This window comes from Xyrauchen texanus, chromosome 36, assembly GCF_025860055.1.
Source record: "Xyrauchen texanus isolate HMW12.3.18 chromosome 36, RBS_HiC_50CHRs, whole genome shotgun sequence".
Lineage (NCBI taxonomy): Eukaryota > Metazoa > Chordata > Actinopteri > Cypriniformes > Catostomidae > Xyrauchen > Xyrauchen texanus.
In genome coordinates this window covers 4,543,274-4,565,457 of record NC_068311.1, presented here as the reverse complement: position 1 = coordinate 4,565,457, position 22,184 = coordinate 4,543,274, and the positions used below count along the sequence as shown (strand labels likewise).

Here is a 22,184-nt window from a genome sequence, read left to right as displayed (position 1 = left end):
CTTCATGTCTGTGCAATTCTTCCCTACAGGTCTACAGAACTCTCCACCAACACGGTTTACGTTTTACGTTTAATTAGCATGTCAGATTCCTTCAATAGATTACCATTTAGCCATTGCTTAATGAAGAAACAGAAAACCAGCAGTACTGATCTGATTAGCTATTCAAGGAGTCTCTACAAAGTGGGTCAAACATAGTTCAGTCTCTCATTTTTGCAGGTTGTTTTCTCTAAACTACAACATCGGGTACTGCGCATCACAGGTTTGTGTGGTACAAAAATCTGATCAATGTCACGATAAAGTGAGTACTGACTAAGGTAAATGTGTTGTGTTATCCTGCACATTAAAAGCACACAAAAAAGATAGCAAAAACAGATTGTCAGTTGTCAAATGTCACGGGCTCACCGTGATCGATGCATAGGTGCCGTGGAGAACAAAGGAGGTAGCATAAAATTCAAAATCTGGGTTACGATGAGGCACTTTCAATGGAAGTGAATGGGGGCCAATCCACTCACAGCGAAATCTTAAGGATTCGGATGACTTTTCTCAATTTGGTTAATTCGTATGATATCGTAGGACTGCACTCGTTCACTCTGTAGTGAATTTGAAAGTCTTTACTACAGCCAATGACGTCAATGGACATCGTTTCCATCTAAAACGCCACAATTGCTTGCTTCTGTCACACACAACAGCTTCCTTTCATGTTTATACATTATACTGATCAGTTAGGTTTAGATAAGGGCTTTGGGTGAGGGTTTAATATTAATAAGCATGTCCTTGGCACCTCGTGCTTCCGCATTACATATCCGGGCATTTGCACATGATGAAATCGCACGTATTCATACGAACGTAAACGTACGAAATAGCCAACTTGAAACATATGTACGAATTTTCATGAGATCGGGTTGGCCAATCTGTAAACGTTAAAATGCTCACTGATTTAGAAGTATAGCTACAAGATGTAAACTATATGTGTGTTAACATGGGTTTAGGGTGATAAAATCGCTTTCATACGTTCTGTGTAAAGTTCAATCTAATTTTACAACTTCGTTGGCCATGACGACGGAACGCCATAAAATCCTGCTTAAAACGCAGATTTAAACTACTTTACACCACACGAGTTTTAACAGAAAAAATGTATGTCAGCTCTTTAAAGGGGTCATGACATGAGAAACCAAATTTGCCTTGATCTTTTGGTATATAAGAGGTCTTTGTATCATTAAAACGTCCTGCAAGTTTAATATTTTAAGACGTCCTCCCCATTCTAAACGAATCATTTATTTAATCAAGCTCAAAATACAGCTCGTTCTGGATTCATGGTTAGAAGTGACGTGTCGGTTAGAAGTGACGTAACAGCGTTTGCATATGACCGCCTCCAGCACAAGATAACTACGCTTTAAGCGCAAGACAACTACGCTCATTTCGTATCGCCGTGCGCCTCACAAGTGTTCAGTCGATGGACAGCGAGCTCTGACAGAGACTACTTGTGCACAGGAAAATTACGATGCCACACAGATGTGCTGTTCCTGGCTGTGGTCAAACAAAACCTCTGAATAAGCTGCCGAAAGATCCAGACGTCAGGGAAAAATGGATGCAGTTTATTTTTTGCGGACGTCCCAGTCACAGCAAGGTTAACTTAAGCGTTTGTTCTGTACATTTTAAGGATGACTGTTTTGAGAACAAATCTCAATATGATGCTGACTTTGCCAGAAAACTGTTGCTCAAAGATAAGTCTGTGCCGACTATTCTGTGAACAACGACAACGCAAACTGTAAGTAATCTATTTTAAACTTTAAACTACTTTTTAAAGCGCAATTTCATTCATTATGAATAATCACAGTGTTTTTACTTAGTTTACTTGCATATTGTTCTGGCTGGGGGCGTCAATAATTGATACATAGGCACTGACGTTAGCCAATCATAACAGTGGGCGTTAACGCTGAAGTCTTAAATGGAAAACGCCCCCAAAACAGACTGTTTGAATCAGAGGATGAGAAACAGGGTGGGAAAAGGTCATAAATCACTAGATTTTAAAAGTTTTTCTTAAAAAAAAATATATTAATACTATAATTGCACCTAAGGGAACATAATAATACAATAAAAAAAAACCATGTCATGACCCCTTTAATGAATTTATAAGCACCACATTTCTGCCTTTAAACCCTCCCAAAAAAATGGCCCCCATTCACAGGAGTGTAGAAGGGAGATGGAGGGGAGGTAAATAATCCCCAAATAATCAAAACAAGGAAGTACAACCCACAATATTTATGCCATGATCAATGGAAACATGCAAATGGAGGGACGAGCCAAAATAATCTTTTGTGGAAATTAACATTCTGCTACAAAATGCCAGTGATTAAGCTTAATACAGTGGGGTCCGGGGTCCAAAAGTCTGAGATCATATTGAAAATGTGCATCCTGTGAAACCTGGAAATAAACAGAAAGTTTTGTGATTTTAAACATGTAATAACAAGACAACAAAGACAAGTTATGATGTTAAATTGAGAGGAAATTGTATAATATTCTGCCCTATATTTCTAGGTCACTAATCAAATTTATGACTTTATCCATGTTCACTAACCTACTTTACACAAATCAGATTTCTTTGTTTCCATTGAAGGAGCACACAAGATGCTATAGTCCGCCTGTTTAAGTGCATGATGTCTTTAAAGGGGGAAATCTCTATTAAGAACTTCTGAAGCTTTAAACTATTATGCTGATATTATTTTTGGTATGAAAACGTTTGTGTTTAATTATAAAAGAATGCTAAATACAATAATTTTTTCCGACTTTATCTCTCTAGGACCCCATTTTATAACGCCTAATTGCATTAAAATTGACACCCTGCTATCTGCATATTGGTTTTGGACATATTATAATAGCCTAATAATAATAATAATAATAATCTGTCACGCGTTTCTCCTGCTCGCATTATTAGTGGCCGAGGAGCGGCCCGTCTCGTGCTCCGAGCTGTATTTGAGCCAGCAGAGAAGCCACGTAACCGCCACGGAGACCATGGCGAGGATGCTCGCCAATGACAGGCAGAGGGGTCCCGCGGGCGAGGGCGGCCCGCCGTGGCTGTGCACGAATATGAGTCCCACGAAGAGCAGCACGAGCATGGACAGGAACGAGAAGATGACAAACACGCATCCGGCGGTCAGCGCGAGCCGCCTGCAGTCGTGGCAGCTATCGTAGCGCGAGACCGATTCCTGGGACAGCGTGGTCGCGGTGGACAGCGTCGTGGTGGACGGTGTCGCGTGACCCGCGGCGGACGCACTGGACGCGTCCGTCTCGCGCCTGAGCGCCACGAGCGCGGGGTGCAGCGGCGGCGTATGGGGCGGCAGCGCATCTTGAGGCAAAGGATCCGAGTCTATATAAAGAGGAAAGTCCTCCGTGGCCTTGGTGTTGTTGGGCAGGTTCTGTATCCGAAAGTCCGGCACGGGCGTCCGGTGGCGGCACACGGGGCAGCTGATGCGCAACGGTCGCTCTTCTCGCAAGTGCAGCGCGTGCAGGCACTCCTCGCAGAAGGTATGCAGGCACTCCAAGATTTTGGGCGCCCGACGGTCGAGGTCGAAATAGTTGTAGCAGATTTTACACTCGAACTCGTCGTACGGAAACGCCGGCGGAAGACCGGGCGGCTCCGGCCCGTTACCTGCTATTTCCGCCGATGCCATGCCATCCTCAACGCCAACACAATGAGCGCGCGTCAGTCACGCGGCGGGATGACGAGCCGCCTTTTCTTCTCGTTATCCTCTCAGTGAAAGGCTTGCGATTTCAACCGACTGAGGAGCGAGTTTGCCCTCATTCAGAACCGAAAGGCTTACCAGCCGTTTTGTTGCCAGGAAAGAATCGCGGGAAACACACCGCGGGCAGCGTCATCATCTGCGCGGCTAAAACAAAGCGTCAGACACGTGTACGGGTCAAACCACACGCGCCGGTTTACGTCAGCAGATTTAACTCTTTTTGTGCTGCTCGAACCTGTCAAATACATTTATATTTGCTAACATAAAAATATATCCGTTGATGTCATATAGATATCCCAGAAACGCAAGGTGTGAATCCGTTCAAGTTCGTTCACAGAATGATCAAGCCCCTAAGTAAATATGTCTGCTAAATGATAAACTATCTTTTTATTATTATTATTATTATTTCCGTACAACACACAAAAAAAAAAAAAAAACAAGCCTACGGAAAAAACGGAAAGCAGCTCTATTGAATAGGCCTATAGGCCTATTAGTATTTAGTATAGATACTAAAGCAGTAGGCCTACACTTAAAATCAACTTAATAAATGTATGTTTGAGATGCAAAAATAGGCCTAATTATATTGTGTAAAGTCCAATTAAAATGCAAAACAGTCATAAAAAAATGATATGATTACATTGATATGAAGTGATCAAATTGATTCGGACTTCTAACGGTTTATGTTCACTCAACATGATTTTTACTGCTTTCTCAATTTACTTAATTAAATTGAGTTAATCCAAAACAGTTCTTTAGCATTTGGTCTCAACTTTCATTGAGTACAATCCATGACATGTTTACTCAATCCAGTTGTGTTGGGACTATGTGAAAAAGATTTGTTGCATCAAAATATGTCTGAAATGGGAAAGGGGATTAACATTTCCCAGCATGCTTTGCATGAGACTGGTTTGGCAATTGCACATTTTGAAATGAAGTGTTATTTTAATGTATTTCTACACAAAATGAAATAAGTAGGAGACTTGTTTGATGTTCTGTTATGTTGGAATTTAGAGAAGTTTCTGTCACGTGGATATTTTTTGGAGGTTCCCATTGTGGAGAAGTGTGAAGATAATGGTTTATTATATGGAATCAATGTCCATAAGTGAATAACTTCATTACATCAGTGTACACTATACATCCAGATGCTCAAAATAATTAATTGTTTTGAGTAGGTAAAAATGGTATCATACAAATATGTTCAAATGTAACCTTTATGAGTATTTAGAACTTTCTCTTTATTTTGAGTTTACAAAACTGACACCTTTTAAGTAACTTGAATTGTTAAATTTTTTGAGTTAAATGAACCAGTCTCTTTAAATTTACAGGAACTTAAATTTAACTGAATAATGTGTCTTTGTGCAAGATGAATGTAAAGGCGGAGACTTGTTAGTGTTTAATGTTTTGCTATGTTTCTGTTATCTTAAAGCATTTGGGGATTATCATAACGGTGAATATTGGAGCTTGAGCGTAGGTTGAGGACAGATACAATTTAAGATAGTTTTACATTGCTTTACTCCTAGAGCAATTTATCAAAGCATAGTATTATCAGTTAGCATGTGAATAGCATGCTAGCATTCACTATGCTAGCTAATTTTAGCTACTAGCTATATTTGTAGTATTTAAATTGAGCTTACAAGGTCATTTTAAGTTCAGCCAAAGAGTTATAAAGTTAAGTGCCATCAAAATGTATGAGCTCTCATAACTTAAACATGGGAGTTTATTAGCTTAACAAATTGATTGCTTCAAATGTTTTGAGTTTTGCTAACTTATTATGGTTTCCAGTTTAGTTTTAAGATTTATGCATTTCAGTTTCTTAAAAAAATAAAAAAATAAAATAAAAATACAATAAAATAATTTTTTTTTTGTTTATTTTATTTAGTTAAAGATTAATCAATTAAATTTGATGGAAATGTTTTATGAAATTTAAATGCTTACATTTAAAAAAAATAATAATAATAATACAATTTTATTGTAGTGTAGGTTGATAGTTAATTACATTTTATAATCTTATGAGCACTGATTATAAAAAAAAATAAAATAAAACTGTAGCAAATGGGTATTCGGATTTGTTGTTAATTTATAGTTTAAAAAAAAAAAGCACCTTAACTTTTTCTATTGACCATAGATGGCACTAAATCTCATTTTAACACATTTATTGAACGCCTGTGCTCCTCTTAATCGTGATAGTTCAACTGAACACAACATGTATTAGATGTAGGCCTATTCCGTTACAGTGTGAGGTTAAAATCTAATTATGTGTCTTTAGGAAATAGTGACCTGTTACATTTTATTTTGATGGATATTATAAGTTTATATGCAGAGGCGCAAAACACATATGCAATGTATGCAATGCATAGGGACACCATGTACAGGGGGGCTCAATAAAGGTGGTGCAATCGGCCTCCTCGACCCCTCAAACATCACCCCTGCTGCACGGGAAAAGTTTACCCTGGGGGTCTTCTTGCCTCAGGTAAAGGGGTAAGATGGCCCCTTTTGTAATTGTGGTGCCATGATAACAAATTTAGTAAATGTTTTTGTATATTTCCCCATATAATATATTGAGTGATGCTTTATCATCCTGTAGGCTACATGCTAAACGTATATCTTAATATGTTTTAACATAGTTTTTAAGGGGGACATCTTGCCCTACTATTTTAGTTTGAGGGATTTGTTAAAATAATAGGTTAATTCTGAAATCATTATTATTATATTACACATAAATCGTGCGTAAAGTCAGTCTCAACAAAACGAGTATTAAATTAGACTTGGGACAGGCCATGTTCCCTATAGGTAAATGTGTCAGCCAATCAAAAAGAGAGAAAAGCCCATACGTCAGCACCCGGCCAGTGCGACGAACATCACGCGTTTACGCTGTCACCTGCAGATGTACACACCTGTGTGCGTGCGGAAACGCGCGGACCCACAACTCAAATTAGGCGCGGTCATGTGGGGGGTCATCTCGTACCTGAACAGCCCCGATCTGGTGGCTGATTTCCAACGGTTTTGTGGCCTGGTACCGAAAGAGACCTGCTCTTATGTCACTCAAAAGGGACTCGTAAACGCGAACGGTTCCGGTGAGGACGGTTTGGTGAAGATTCACCGGCGCAAAGAGCAGCAGGTGGCGAACGGGACGTTACGCGCACAGGACAGTAACTCCAAATATAAATGCACCAGTTCAAAATATGACAACAAAGTCGGAGTAAGTACATCTCTTTAGTTCAAGCGAATTCAACGAAGAGTCGTTCCCATAAAGCAGATGCAGTGCGTCAAAGAGCATAAACACCAAATGACAAGATTTTCTCGTTTCTCTGGTTTGTTTGGAGTTGACAATCAAGCGTTTATGTAGTCAGATTCTGTTTTCAGAATGCATGTGTGTGTCTTATTAGTCTCAAATATGACCTTAGATATTTGCATGTCATATCACTTCAACATAAATGTTTAATTTAAATCCCAATGATACTTTATAAAAACTTTAATTGATAAAATTTGCTAACATTCCTATATAATGCTTAACATATTAGTTAATGTGCATTTAAATAGTTACAAATGTCTTTATGACACAACTTTACACTTAAAGGAATATTCTGGGTTTAATACAAGTTAAGCTCAATTGACAGCATTTGTGGCATAATGTTGATTACCACAAAAAAATATTTTGACTTCTCCCTCCAGTTCTTTAAAAAAGGCAAAAATCTGGGTTACAGTGATGCACTTACAATGGAAGTGAATGGGGGCCAATCTGTAAACGTTAAAATACTCACCGTTTCACAAGTAGCCTCAAGACATAAACAATATGCATGCACACATGATTTAGTGTGATAAAAATGCTTACTATTCTGTGTAAAGTTATAGACAATTTTATAACTTCGTTGTCATGACGACGTAACCGGCATAAACCCTAAAACGATCGTAAAAATGACGATTTAAACAACTTTACAGCTCAAAGTAATACACACGTTTTTAACAGAAGAAATATTGTAAGCACTTTGTAAACCCTCAAAAAATGCTTTCGACCAAGCTTAAAAAAAAAATAAAAAAATATATATATATATATATATATATATCACAACTTCACTTGCTTCAGGCTTTCAAGGAAGAACTTATTTTATTTCTGATTTTGAACTGTTTTTATATAGTAAAGCAGGTTATTCAAGAACATCAATCTCTCTAAACAGGAGCATCCTGGGTGTAATTATGAGGTGAAGAACTGGATTTTGTACTTGCTGTTTATGTCATCAGCCACTCTGGGACATGAAGTCTTTTACATCAGCTGCCTGCCCTGCATTCACTGGAACCTCGACCCGTTCCTGTGCAGACGCCTCGTCAACATGTGGGCTGTGAGTGACAGCGAAATCTCACACACACTTACACATGCCTTGATACTATCTAAAGCTTAAAGGGATAGTTAGTTCACCAAAAAATGAAAATTCAGTCATTGTTAACTAACCCCTGTGTTGTTATAACCCTATATTACCTTCTTTCTTTTTCTTAACACAAAGGGAGAAATTGGGATTTTGTTTTTGTTCTTAGTGATGTCATACAATGGCAGTCTATGGTGACTTCAAGCTTCAAAATGACACAAAAGTATAATTCAGAAGTCAAATAATTTATTCCATGAGATTATAACATGATTGTTATGAAAGCATACGATAAAACAGAGAATAGACCTTACTAAACATGTCTGAAAAGTTGTAATTTAAGAATTTATGCATTTCTATGTCCAGCCTTATTTTTCTAGTACTTTTTAAGAGTACTCTGAAATCAAACAGAAACATAGAGGAGGGCAGCCACAGTCACACCGTGTCCTAACCTGACAGCAACGACATGTGATAAAAGGTATATTTTCTATGATTATCATAGATTTTGTCCTAACCAGCAGCGACGAGTGACAGAACATTGTATCGATTGCTTGTTTTCTTTTTTCGACATCGTGCGGTTAACTCAGTCCACTGTGACCTGGCACTTGTCCAAAGACTTGTCTTGTCAGTGCCATTTATGACATCACTGAGCAAATTTTTTTTTCTTCACAATTTCTCCCTTTGTATTAAGAAAAAGAAGAAAGTCATATGGCGTTATAACAACACAGGGATGAGTAAACAATGACTGATTTTCCATTTTTGGTTGAACTCTCCCTTTAATGATTCCTAAAGCATAGCCAAATGGGTCACAATTGACAAAGTATTTATCTAAATTGCCACTTTTATACCAAAATGTGTTTATTGTTTTAAGGATAAACATAATTTATCCTGCAGGAAATGAGAAGCTATAAAACATGGCATCCATTATAACACTAACTTTCTACTTTAATCGCTGTCTCTTGCTCATTTCCCTCCTCTGCGTTTGCATTTTAGCTCTTCGTATGGTGAAAGGAATATTCCGGGTTCAATACAAGTTTAACTCAATCAAAAGCATTTGTGGGATAATGTTGATTACCACAAAAAAATAATTCAACTCATGACAAAAACATAAAGATGTGTATGTATCCAATTTAATAGAAACTAAACAAGGCACATAAAGCATATACTTTCATTCTGAAACCATTTTGAAGTCTGTTAAGCAGGAAACTAATCTTAAAATATATATATATGTAATGCCACAGTTTACATTTATATTCACACTCTTTTTCATAGTTGTGAAGTTTAAAATAAGCTTTAAATATTGATGTTGAGTTTATGGTTACAATTGTAATTCAGATTCTTGAACAGATTCATTCAGACTCGACTCGGCCTGCTATGGACTCGGTCTATTGTTTAAAGACTCGGACTCGACTAAGGTGGACTCGAACTCAACACTACTAGTTACTGATTTTATCATACTAAAATAATTTTTACATGCATATGTGGCTAAACTTTTGAAACCGTGAGTTTTTTAACGTTTACGGATTGGCTCCATTCACTTCCATTGTAAGTGCCTCACTGTAACCCAGATTTTTGCTTTTTTAAAGAAAAGGAGGGATAATTCAAAATATAATTTTGTGATTATCAACATTATGCCAAAAATGCTGTTGATTGAGCTTAATCTGTTTCGACCTTTGGGACATTTTTGTCTTTTTTATTTTTGTTTTTCCGATCATTTTGGCAGAGTTAATGCCAATGGCATACATTTTGCCGAAGGTGTGTATTTATGGGGGAATTTTGATATTTCAAACTCGGTTCCTAAAATACTTCTATAATACACTGATTATACAAAATGGTTACACTCAGGACCTAGAGGACAAAAATGTCCCAGTTGAAACCCATTAAAACGGCAATATTTGATCCCAGTGCCATTAAAGCATAAAATCATGAATTATATGATATTATGCTTTCATTAAGGAGCCCTGGCTTTAAAATGTAATTTTATTTATATTTTCCACCAGATGACAAATACATGCTTTTTTCCTATTTTCTGTTTGCTGTATTTTGTATCACTGCAGGCCAATTTAATAAATGATGCAGCTAAAATTGTGTGTGTGTGCGTAAAACAACAGTGGCATTATGTATAATAAACTGGCATTTAAAGGGTTAAAATCCTCAAAATGAATGAATATTTGGTAGTTATGATCAGGACTGATGTTGGTTAAAAAAATCTGTCAGTGAAAGTAGAAAATAATATTAATATTTAATATTTTTATGGCAGTTTTTTGAGGGATCTGAGTGAGAGGATATTTTTTTTTTATCTGACAGCACAAAAAATAATAATGCATCAAAATCAATGTTGTTGCTAATCTTTGATATATCCCAGACTGTGATAAACCAACAACAAAAAAAAATATCCCTTAGCATTTAGTCACATACTAAATGCTAAGGGATTTATAAAACCTTTTCATAAAAAAACAGTGCCATTATATAAACAAACTGTCATTTAAAGGGTTAAAATCCTCAAAATGAATGAATATTTGGTAGTTATGATCAGGACTGATGTTGGTTAAAAAAAACTCCTTGAAAGTGGAAGACAATATGAATACAATGCATCTGGAAATTATTCATAGCGCTTCACTTTTCCCACATTTTGTTATGTTACAGCCTTATTCCAAAATTGATTAAATTCATTATTTTCCTCAAAATTCTGCAAACAATACCCCATAATGACAATGTGAAAGAAGTTTGTTTTAAATCTTTGCAAATTTATTAAAAATAAAAAACGAAAAAAAAAAAATCACCTGTGCATAAGTATTCACAGCCTATGCTCAATACTTTGTTGAAGCACCTTTGGCACCAAATACAGCCTCAAGTTTTTTGTGGATGATGCTACAAGCTTGGCACTCCTATTTTTGGGCAGTTTCTCCCATTCTTCTTTGCAGGACCTCTCAAGCTCCATCAGGTTGGATGGGGAGCATCGATGCACAGCCATTTACAGATCTCTCCAGAGATGTTCAATCGGGTTAAAGTCTGGGATCTGGCTGGGCCACTCAAGAACATTCACAGAGTGGTCCCATAGCCACTCCTTTGTTATCTTGGCTGTGTGCTTAGGGTTGTTGTCCTGTTGGAAGATGAACCTTCACCCCAGTCTGAGGTCCAGAGCGCTCTGGAGCAGGTTTTCATCAAGGATGTCTCTGTGCATTGCTGCATTCATCTTTCCCTCGGTCCTGACTAGTCTTCCAGTTCCTCCCGCTGAAAAACATCCCCACAGCATGATGCTGCCACCACCATGCATCACTGTAATGATGGTATTGGCCAGGTGATGAGCGGTGCCTGGTTTCCTCCAGACATGGCACTTGCCTTTCAGGCCAAAGAGTTCAATCTGTTTCATCAGACCAGAGAATTGTGTTTCTCATGGTCTGGGTGTCCTTCAGGTGCCTTTTGGCAAACTCCTGTCAGGCAGTCATGTGCCTTTTACTGAGGAGTGGCTTCCGTCTGGCCACTCTACCATACAGGCCTGATTGGTGGAGTGCTGCAGAGATTGTTGTTCTTCTGGAAGGTTCTCCTCTCTCCACAGAGAAATGCTGGAGCTCTGTCAGAGTGACCATCGGGTCCTTGGTCACCTCCCTGACTAAGGCCCTTCTCCCCCGGTCGATCAGTTTGGCGGCCGGCTCTAGGAAGAGTTCTAGTGGTTCCAAACTTCCATTTATGGATAATGGAGGTCACTGTGCTCATTGGGACCTTCAATGTTGCAGAAATGTTTCTGTACCCTTCCCCAGATCTGTGGCTCGATACAATCCTGTCTCAGTGGTCTACAGACAATTCTTTGGACTTCATGGCTTGGTTTGTGCTCTGACATGCACTGTTAACTGTGGGACCTTATATAGACAGGTGTGTGCCTTTCCAAATCATGTCCAATCAACTGAATTTACCACAGGTGGACTCCAATCAAGTTGTAGAAACATCTCAAGGATGATCAGTGGAAACAGGATGCACCTGAGCTTAATTTTGAGTGTCATAGCAAAGGCTGTGAATACTTATGTACATGTGATTTTTTTTTTTAATAAATTTGCAAAGATTTCAAACAAACTTCTTTCACGTTGTCATTATGGGGTATTGTTTGTAGAATTTTGAGGAAAATAATGAATTTAATCCATTTTGGAATAAGAAGGTAACATAACAAAAGGTGGAAAAAGTGAAGCGTTGTGAATACTTTCCGGATGCACTGTATATAATATTATGGCAGTTTTTTTACATGAACATTTTTGTCCTCAAACGACCTCTGAGTAACTTTTATTTTTTTTATATAGAGACGCAAGGGTTAAGTTGAATCTGGAATATTCATTTAATGCTTTTAATTTCCGCAAGAGCACATACAGTTTCCATAGCAACAGAACAGAGGCATTATATTTGTTCTGTTCATATGTGGGATCAACTCAGCTATTTATAATGCAACAAATTTAATTTGAAGAGAATTTATTCATTCGTTTGAACGTTCAGTGAACTGTATTTTTGAATTAGATTCAAAGTTAATTCATATTTATCCAACTTGAAATGACTAAACTTGAAACGGTCATCTAAATACGGCTGTATGGTCAAATCACTTATTTAAAAAAAGTTTCAGAAAGTACCATGGGATTACCATCTGATAATATTACTGTGCTATGGTATCACCACAGTACTTTTTAACATATATTTTCTCTCTCTCTCTCTGCAGGTGGTGATGTATATTGGGCAGGTCATGAAGGATATTTTAAAGCTGCCTCGTCCTTCAGCTCCCCCTGTGGTCAAATTGGAGACGCGCGTGGATGCAGAGTACGGATTGCCATCCACGCATGCCATGGCAGTAACAGCCATCTCATTTACACTGCTTTTCAGTGCTCAGGAGAGAGTGAAGGTCAGACATGCACACAAACAATATGTAAAGTTTTGAATGTGGGTTTTTGCATCACATGCTGGAGGCGGGGCATATATGGAGGCGGGGCCTACCCATATATGTGCTGTGTGACAGTAGAATGAACTCTGTGTAAATGACTGTCAATCAATGTCAATTATAAATGGTTCCATCCATCAGCTTATAAATCATGCTTTATGGATCAATGACCTTAAAAGTACAGTATAGGAGTATTTTAACCCAAAAAGAAAATTTCTGTCATTATTTATTCACCCTCATGTGTTCCAAACCTGTATGCTCAGTTTTTCTGTCTAACACAAAAGGAGACATTTTTAAGAGTCATCTTTACGCAGCTCATTAAAAAAATGTAGGTCATTATTAACAGAAAATCTCAGGCCACGCCCACACTAATACTTGCTTGAAATGCATATAAATTTCACTACTAGGGCTGGTGAATTAACGCATTCATTCAGTGCGATTAATTATCTAAAAATAATACATAACAAAATTTTTTTAAACGCAATAAATCATGTCCCTGGACAGAAAGAAGGAATATTTCTGAGCAATTTAAGCTTGAAGTGCCACATACTTTCTCCAGGGGGCAGTAAGCGAAACTCCAGCTGTATAGGCAACGTGCAGCTTATACAGACAGAGAACAAACCACTTACCGACAGCAAACATTACAACATGAGGCCGCGTTCTTGCTTTCAAAACACAGCTTGACATAGCGCAAATCCAAACCGGGGGGTTTGCTGTCCTTTTCTGCATATCGCGGCCGTTTTGTGGTCCGTTCTGCATAACGCGGCGGCTGTTTTAGCTTATCGCGGCCCATTTGGCATGTTTCGCAGCCGGGCCGCTCGGTTCTCCCGATGGCCAATCCACCCCTAATCGTCCCCAAAGTGCGTCGGCCCACCGGGAAAATTTCCAGTATGCCAGATTACCAGTCCAGCCCTGACGGGAGTAAAGGGTACACCGCTTATACAGTTCATGGAAACCGGAACACTGCTTTCTCACAATAACCCAGTTTCTGGTGTCCATGTAAACGCAGTCAATTATTGGACGTAAGCCTCACTCTCCATCCCACATAATCGAACTGCCGCGTTTATCATTTCAAAAGACTTATGATATACCGCATTACACATACACTCAAAAAAAGAAATCTAAAATACATTTAAGAATTACGAATTTCATTTTCCATTAAATTGAATTGAGAAATGTTAAACAATATTTTAGGTTTTATTAATTTTGCTAAAACATTTATGACATTTTGTAATAAATTGAACTGCGTAAATCTTAGAAATAGGCTAAACCTTCTTTACAAAGATATATTGCTTTGATGTTATCTCCAGGTCAATCATATACTGTACTTCCATGAACATCCATCTGTGCTCCTTCCATAATATATTCTGAGATTTAGTACAGATCACACAGTAGCACAGATATAAAAAGCATTATACAACTTTACAAGTGGATTATAAATTTGCATTCCTTCTCTTGATCATCAACATGATTCCTGTAGATTTTCTTTCAAACAGCCCCACAAAATTCATTCTGATCTCCATAAAGATGAACTGTTTTGTAAAGACAGAGATTCTTTGTGCGTAAAGGAGGACCAGACAGCCCATGCGTGTGATTTCTAAAGAGTGAAATAAAGTAATTCTAGTCAATTATACATGAGCTCTACTGTGCCAGAATCATTGAGCCCATTCAGGAAACGTTCTTCATTTACTTCATGTGAAAGACCCCCAGTTGACAGGAAGAAAGAGAGGGAGGAGAGGGAAATGTGGACAGACGGGGAGACGGAAAGGAAAAGATAGAAAAGAGGGGACGGGGCACCTTCATGAATACATAAAGACTCTTCCAGTGACTCTTCAGTGATTAACAGAGTCCTGAATAAAACCAGATGGAAGAGCACATGTCAGGGGAAAAAGAGGAGCATGCCAGGGAGGAGAGAAAGACATGTTGGAAGAACGGCTATACGTCAAGCTGCCAGACGTGAAAAGATGGATGAGAGGATGTTTTGATAAATGAAAGACTTTGAAATTAATTTTCAGCTGGAAGAAAGATATTTGCATGAGGGAAGGTTTGGGTGGATAACAGTGTATCTTTCATGCATCACGGTGTTTTTAAGGAATAGTTCACCCAAAAATGTACTCGCCTTCATGTAGTTTGAAAACCAATATTACAATTTTGGGGTGACTATTGCTCAGGTGGTAGAGTGGGTTGTCCACTAATCGTAGGGTTGGTTGTTCGATTCCCGGCCCACATGACTCCACATGCCAAAGTGTCCTTGGGCAAGACACTGAACCCCAAGTTGCTCCCAATGGCAGGCTAGCACCTTACATGGCAGCTCTGCCGTCATTGGTGTGTGAGTGGGTGAATGAGACGCAGTGTATAGCACATTGAATACTGCTAAGGTTAAAAGGGTGCTATATAAGGGCAGACCATTTACCATTTACAATAAATATGGAATTGTATTAAGAATACAATGTTTGCCCTGATATCAAAGAAAAAAGAAATTATGATCCAACATGAATTTTCTTGATAAAACAATATGATCATGTCTGGTAACATGTGCATGTAAAATGGCTAGAAATAGCATTTTAGCTTAGCGTAAAGCTAACAATTTACTCAAGGTTTATTTCTATTTCTTCTGCTCTAAACTTACTTCAAATGTACTTCTCTGTCTGCTCGTATGAATGTAACGCATCATTAGAAAGTGTTTTTTACCAATGATTTAAATTGTAACTGTAGTGGAATACAGTTACTTATATTTTGTATTTTAAATACGTAATCCTGTTTAAGTTCTACGGAAAAAAGTTATGCAGGTCTGGATCGATATTAATAAATGAAGACAGGATTTTCCTTTAAAGGGTGTTTTTCTATGTGTGTTCCCATTAGTTCCACTTTGAACTGGGATTGATTGTGGCCGTGATTCTGTCTACGCTGGTGTGTCTGAGTCGTCTTTATACCGGCATGCACTCTGCTCTGGTAAGTCTGGAAGTGTGTCTGTGAAATTTGTATGTGTAGACATGTCAAACAGAGAGAACGAGACGCTTTTAAAGTGACATGCACTTTTGCATTTGAGATTAAACATTTATAAGCCTGGCTGATCTCCATATATTTTACCTCTAGTTCCTTTAATGCAGTATATTTTTAGTGGCTCCGGATAAGGCACATACAGTTGAAGTCAGAATTTTACATACACCTTAGCCAAATACATTTCAACTCATTTTTTCACTATTCTTGACATTTAGTCATAGAAAACATTCCCTGTTTTAGATCAGTTAGGATCACTTCTTTATTTTAAGTATGTGAAAAGTCAGAATAATGGTTGAGAGAATGATTTATTTCAGCTTTTATTTCTTTCATCACATTCCCAGTGGGTCAGAAGTTTACATACACTTTGTTAGTATTTGGTAGCATTGCCTTTAAATTGTTTAACTTGGGTCAAGTTAAACTGGAATGTTGTCCCATTCCTCCAGACAGAACTGGTGTAACTGAGTCAGGTTGCTCGCACACGCTTTCTGTTGTATTGAGATCAGGGCTTTGTGATGGCCACTCCAATACCTTGACTTTGTTGTCCTGGAGCCATTTTGCCACAACTTTTGAGGAATGCTGTGGTCATTGTCCAATTGGAAGACCCATTTGCCACCAAGCTTTAACTTCATGGCTGATGACTTGAGATGTTGCTTCAATATATCCACATCATTTTCATTCCTCTTGATGCCATCTATTTTGTGAAGTGCACCAGTCCCTCCTGCAGCAAAGCACCCCCACAACATGATGCTGCCACCCCCATGCTTCACGTTTGGGATGGTGTTCTTCGGCTTGCAAGCCTCCAAACCTAACGATGGTCATTATGGCCAAACAATAAAAAAAATGTAATCAGACCAGAGGACATTTCTCCAAAAAGTAAGATCTTTGTCCCCATGTGCACTTACAAACTGTAGTCTGTCTTTTTTTATGGTGGTTTTGGAGCAGTGGCTTCTTCCTTGCTGAGCAGCCTTTCAGGTTATGTCGATATAGGACTCATTTTACTGTGGATATAGATACTTGTCTAACTGTTTCCTCCAGCATCTTCACATGGTTCTTTGCTGTTGTTCCGGGATTAATTTGTGCTTTTTTGCACCAAACTACATTCATCTCTAGGAGACCGAATGCGTCTCCTTCCTGAGCGGTATGATGGCTGCTTGGTCCCATGGTGTTTATACTTGTGTACTATTGTTTGTACAGATGAACGTGGTACCTTCAGACATTTGGAAATTGCTCCCAAGGATGAACCAGACTTGTGGAGGTCCACAATTCTTTTTTTTTCTGAGGTCTTGGATGATTTCTTTTTATTTCCATGTCAAGCAAAAAGGCACTGAGTTTGAAGGTAGACCTTAACATACATCCACAGGTACACAACCAATTAGCCTATCAGTAGCTATTTGGCTAATTGCTTAAAGACTTGACATCATTTTCTGGAATTTTCCATGCTGCTTAAAGGCACAGTTAACTCAAGTGTATGTAAAGTTCTGACCCACTGGAATTGTGATATAGTCAATTGAAATCAATCTGTCTGTAAATAATTGTTATTGTAAAAGTAGATGTCCAATGTATGTAGACTTTAACTGTATATTGTCTATAACTAATCTGAATAAACCTCTAAGTCAAAGTATTAAACTTGGATGTATAACTCATCCCGCAACGTACATTATTAATAACTAAAATCATGCATAAAGTTGTGCTTTTTCTTTTCTAAACATTAAGAATTAGCATATTAGGCTAGGAAATTATATAATGGGTAAAAATCACTGAACATGAACATATAGACTTACATTAAAGGAGAGACCTAAGTTATATCTAGACAATATAATATCATATAAATAGGGGCTACCACTTGGCAACACCCTGGCAACCACCCAGAACACACTAGCAACAGCAGTGCAAAACCCTGGCAACCACTCTGAACATCATAGTAACCATTTAGCAACTGCAACCACCCAGAATACCCTAGCCACTACTGCATTGCATAGCAACACCCTGACAACCTCCCCAAAACACCCTAGCAACTGCATAATAACCACCTAGAAAAACAACCTGGAAACCACCCACAAGAAACCCAATAGCAAAAGAACTACTTGGCAAAACAACATGGCAACCACCCAGAACACCCTAGCAACCGCTAAGCAATCAGCCCAGAATACCCTAGCAACCATTTAGAAACTGTATTGCATGATGGCAACCACCCTAACAACGTAAATCTAAATAACCGCATGGCAAAACACAGTGGCAACCACCCAGAATACTCTTGCAACCGCTTAGTAACAACTTCACTGCAAAGCAATTGCATAGCAGTAGCCTGTACCCACCCATAACACACTAGCAACCACTTTGCAACTGCATAACAACACCACGCTAGCAACCACCCAGAACATACATTCCCATATTTCATTATGATGCAATCATACTGTAAAACTAATTGAGCTGACTGTATGAGTACACATAATTCATGTTGAGCTATTGCAGCACAGTATTGGAATATTGCATTTCATAGTTCAATGCAAATGAAAGCAAACGTCACTGAAAATCTGTCATTTATGTTTCCTCCTGCCAGGATGTCATCTGTGGAACTCTAATTTCAGCCTTCATCATGGCTGTATCGTACCCTTATTGGGGAACCTTTGACTACTTGCAGTTGCACAGCCCGTTCTCTCCTGCAGTGGCATTGGTACTGCCCCTCTTCCTGTGTTACAAATACCCGAAGTTGGACCATTACAGCACCACACGGGGGGACACCACCATTATTTTAGGATCTTCGGCAGGCAGCTCAGTCGGTTACTGGGTGAATGAGAGATTGGGCCTGACCTTCAATCTATCTGGGCCCCTTCCAGTAAACCTGCCACCTCTGACCCTTGTTGCCTTCAGGCTCTTTGTTGCACGGTTCCTGGTTGGGGTGGGATTTCTGGTACTGACCCGACAGACAGTGCGATGGGTGAGCCTGCGGGTGTTCTGCTGGGTTTACGGAGCGTCTGTGAGTGACACAGAAGCTCGCCGGAGGAAAGAGATCGAAGTGCCTTACAAGTTTTGCACGTACACAGCCATCGGACTGGTCAATAGTATCATTGTGAACCGAGTGTTTGTAATGATGGGACTGTGGGATTTGGGAAATGGGATTTCTGTGTAGTTTTACTGAGACAGAAATCGGTGTTAACAAACATGATACTCGGGGGAATTCCACTCCATAAACTTTAGGAGCATTGAGCAGGATTTGTTAAATCTAGTACTGTAGTAAGTTTTGAGACAGAAATCAGTCTTAACAAACATGATACTCGGGGGAATTCCACTCCAGCAGGATTTGTTAAATCTAGTACTGTAGTAAGTTTTGAAATCATATTGAAAATTGCATTCAAAATTTTTCATTTGGAAAATTGATTTTCCATGTTGTCACCAATTATTACGGAAGCCCTGAACCGCAAGGTGAAAAAAACAAACAAAAAAAACGGTGTCGTTCCTGAGCCTAAGTCTTAAATTTGTTTCTCTCTTCAAACTCTTCAAGTGCACAACTTACCACACGCCCCACTGAGTGAGAACCACTAATCGCTACCACGAGGAGGTTACCCCATGTGACTCTACCCTCTTAGGTTGCTTAGGAGATCTGGCTGTAGTCACTCAGCACGCCCTGGATTCGAACTCGCGACCGCAGGCTGGTAGTCAGCGCCAATACTCTCTGAGCTACCCAATACCTCTATTCCTAAGTGCTACAACTGCCTTCTTTTGTTATATTTTATTATAGTATATTTGTTTCTTACCATGCGATTCAAACTTTATATTTATTTCAATCTACTAAAAAGCAGATTTTGTACTTTGAGCTGCTCGGCACAAGGTTCATAACATGTGTTTATGAGCCCACTAGACACTGTGAAAGGAATGAATTAACAGTAAAAATCACCCTTGAGAAAAATGTCTTCTCCAACTGTTTGTTTTAAAGTTTTACAATGTTGATTTGGTAAAGACTGTTTGTAGTACTGGGCTTGAAAGGGTTTAACAGTCTTTTTATGACTCCTCAATATCTACAAACACTACAAAAACCGCAAACTTGCCTCTCATGTACCCACAAACTCTCACACATACAGTGTACACACAGACGATCCTTTCATACACAAAAATTAAAGACTGATTATAATAGTCTCTAATAACTTTCTCACATAAACATACATGAATACAACCAAACACGCTCTAACACCAAAGACATGTAGTGACCAAAAATGTTAAACAAATCTAAACTATCTTCTTTCAAAATTACAACCCTTTGTCTAAATTCCAGCTTTATTCTCTCAACCAACTTCATGAGGTTAAAAGTATTAAAGGAGTTCACGTGTATGCTTTGTAACATGTAACATTTATGCATAAGCCTTTCAGATCAAAAGGGTTTTAAGATCCTGAGAAACTCAAATTCAGTAAAGTGTGTCCAAATGTTTGTCTGGTGGTGTATATCTAATTGAAATCAGGTGCAGCTAGTCTCTCTTGCCCTGACATGTCTGATAACCTGTTCAAACAGACTCTTTCTCACATCTGTCATCTCCACCCATTCACTGATTTTGTCTTGTTTAATCAGTATACCTGGTTAGAACCAGGCCCCTCTGTTTAACAGGTAGCACAGCCTAAAATATACTCTGCAAATGACTTGCATGTTTACATGCACACCAAAACAAAACTATCAAAAATCTGCTTATTTATAAAATCCAACAAAGGGATAAAATCATGTTTCCGTGAAATTTGACATAGTCATTATATTCTCTGCTTTTGAGGTTTTGAACACTTTGTTGTGCTTAAATCTGACCCCCGCTAGATTCTTACGCCCCGCTACTTGATTGGTCCCTATCCTGAAAGCCCACCCCTTACCATAGTAGGGAGTCTTTGGTCCCTAACCATAAGGATACTAGGAAGTCAGCAATCGGGCAGAATATAGCTGCAGGCTGAGATCCAAAAAAGGGCGGGAGCTCCAAACCGCCAGCAAAAACTTACAGAGCCCCTTACCATGAACTTTTTGGAGTGGGCCGAACCCCCTTCTGGAGTAACCCCACTCACTTTCGGACTTTCCGCACCCGTTTGGAGATCCCCGTGCTGCAGCAATACCTAATTGCAGAAATCGACATGGCATTGGTAAAAACACAGGTAAAAGTGTTTACATACAACACAAAATCAGGGCAATGGCCAAAAATTGACTTTTTAAAATTGGTTTATGCTTAAACCGTTTAAGCCTCAGAAACATAGGAAAGCAGAATTGTAATGTTTGCATAAAGTAATTAAATAACTTATTATATTCAATAAATATAGGCAAAAACTACACCTAACAATTGATGACACTCTAAACTGTATAAAATCTGTAGCTATGGCAGAAAAGAAAATTGCAGAGCCCTTTCAGTGACATTTGCGATGGGAAAATCCAGAGATTTCTGCACGCGCACAAGAAACTTTCACATGCGAACGAAAGAATTGGTTAGATATTTCTGAGTACGCACTAGCGACTTTCACATGTGAACAAGAAAATTGCTAGAAACTTCTGAGCGTGCTCTAGAAACTTTAACGTGCAAATGAGAAAATTGCTAGAAACTTCTACGTGCAAATTAGAAAATTGCTAGAAACTTCTGAGCATGCTCTAGAAACTTCTACGTGCGAATTAGAAAATTGCTAGAAACTTCTGAGCATGCTCTAGAAACTTCTACGTGCAAATTAGAAAATTGCTAGAAACTTCTGAGTGTGCGCACGGGAAAGTTTATCGTGCTTACTCGTACGTGAAAGTTTCTACTGCGCACTCAGAAGTTTCTTGCAATTTTCTAGCAAGAAAACGTTCACGTGCTTACAAATTAGTTTGTGACACAGTGGAATTTGGATTGAAAGTTTATGACGTTTTTCAAAAGTTCGCAAAATGGACGAAGAGTTTGTTGACCTTTTATAATCGACAGAAGTTCCTCAAGGTTTGCTTGCTAAATTGTCAGCTTGTTAACTTTCCCAATTCACACAAAAAGGAAAAAGGCTTTTTGACACAATTGCGAACACCTTTTGAACAACTTCTGGAATTTACTTGAAGTATTTGATCTAAAATATTTGTTTTCTTAATTGCCAACATGTATACTGATGTTTACATACCCCATAAATATACATAAAAGTACATAACATAGAGATGTGTATTTTATATTATTATGATTATATCAGTATATC

General features: G+C 38.6%; 2 protein-coding genes across 2 annotated transcripts; one reads left to right on the top strand and one right to left on the bottom strand.

The window, feature by feature from the left end:
- Nucleotides 1-2,646: 2,646 nt before the first annotated feature.
- LOC127630274 (RING finger protein 223-like) lies at nt 2,647-3,761 on the bottom strand. The gene has a single exon (XM_052107771.1). The coding sequence runs from the start codon at nt 3,669-3,671 to the stop codon at nt 2,907-2,909; it is 765 nt and encodes a 254-aa protein (XP_051963731.1). The 5' UTR covers nt 3,672-3,761; the 3' UTR covers nt 2,647-2,906.
- A 2,855-nt stretch (nt 3,762-6,616) lies between these two features.
- Nucleotides 6,617-22,126, top strand: LOC127630179 (sphingosine-1-phosphate phosphatase 2-like). Its single transcript, XM_052107652.1, has 5 exons — nt 6,617-6,939; nt 7,916-8,077; nt 12,798-12,977; nt 15,876-15,965; nt 18,577-22,126. Exons 1-5 carry the CDS (start codon nt 6,625-6,627, stop codon nt 19,144-19,146), a joined length of 1,317 nt encoding a protein of 438 aa, XP_051963612.1. The 5' UTR covers nt 6,617-6,624; the 3' UTR covers nt 19,147-22,126.
- The last annotated feature ends 58 nt before the right edge of the window (nt 22,127-22,184 follow it).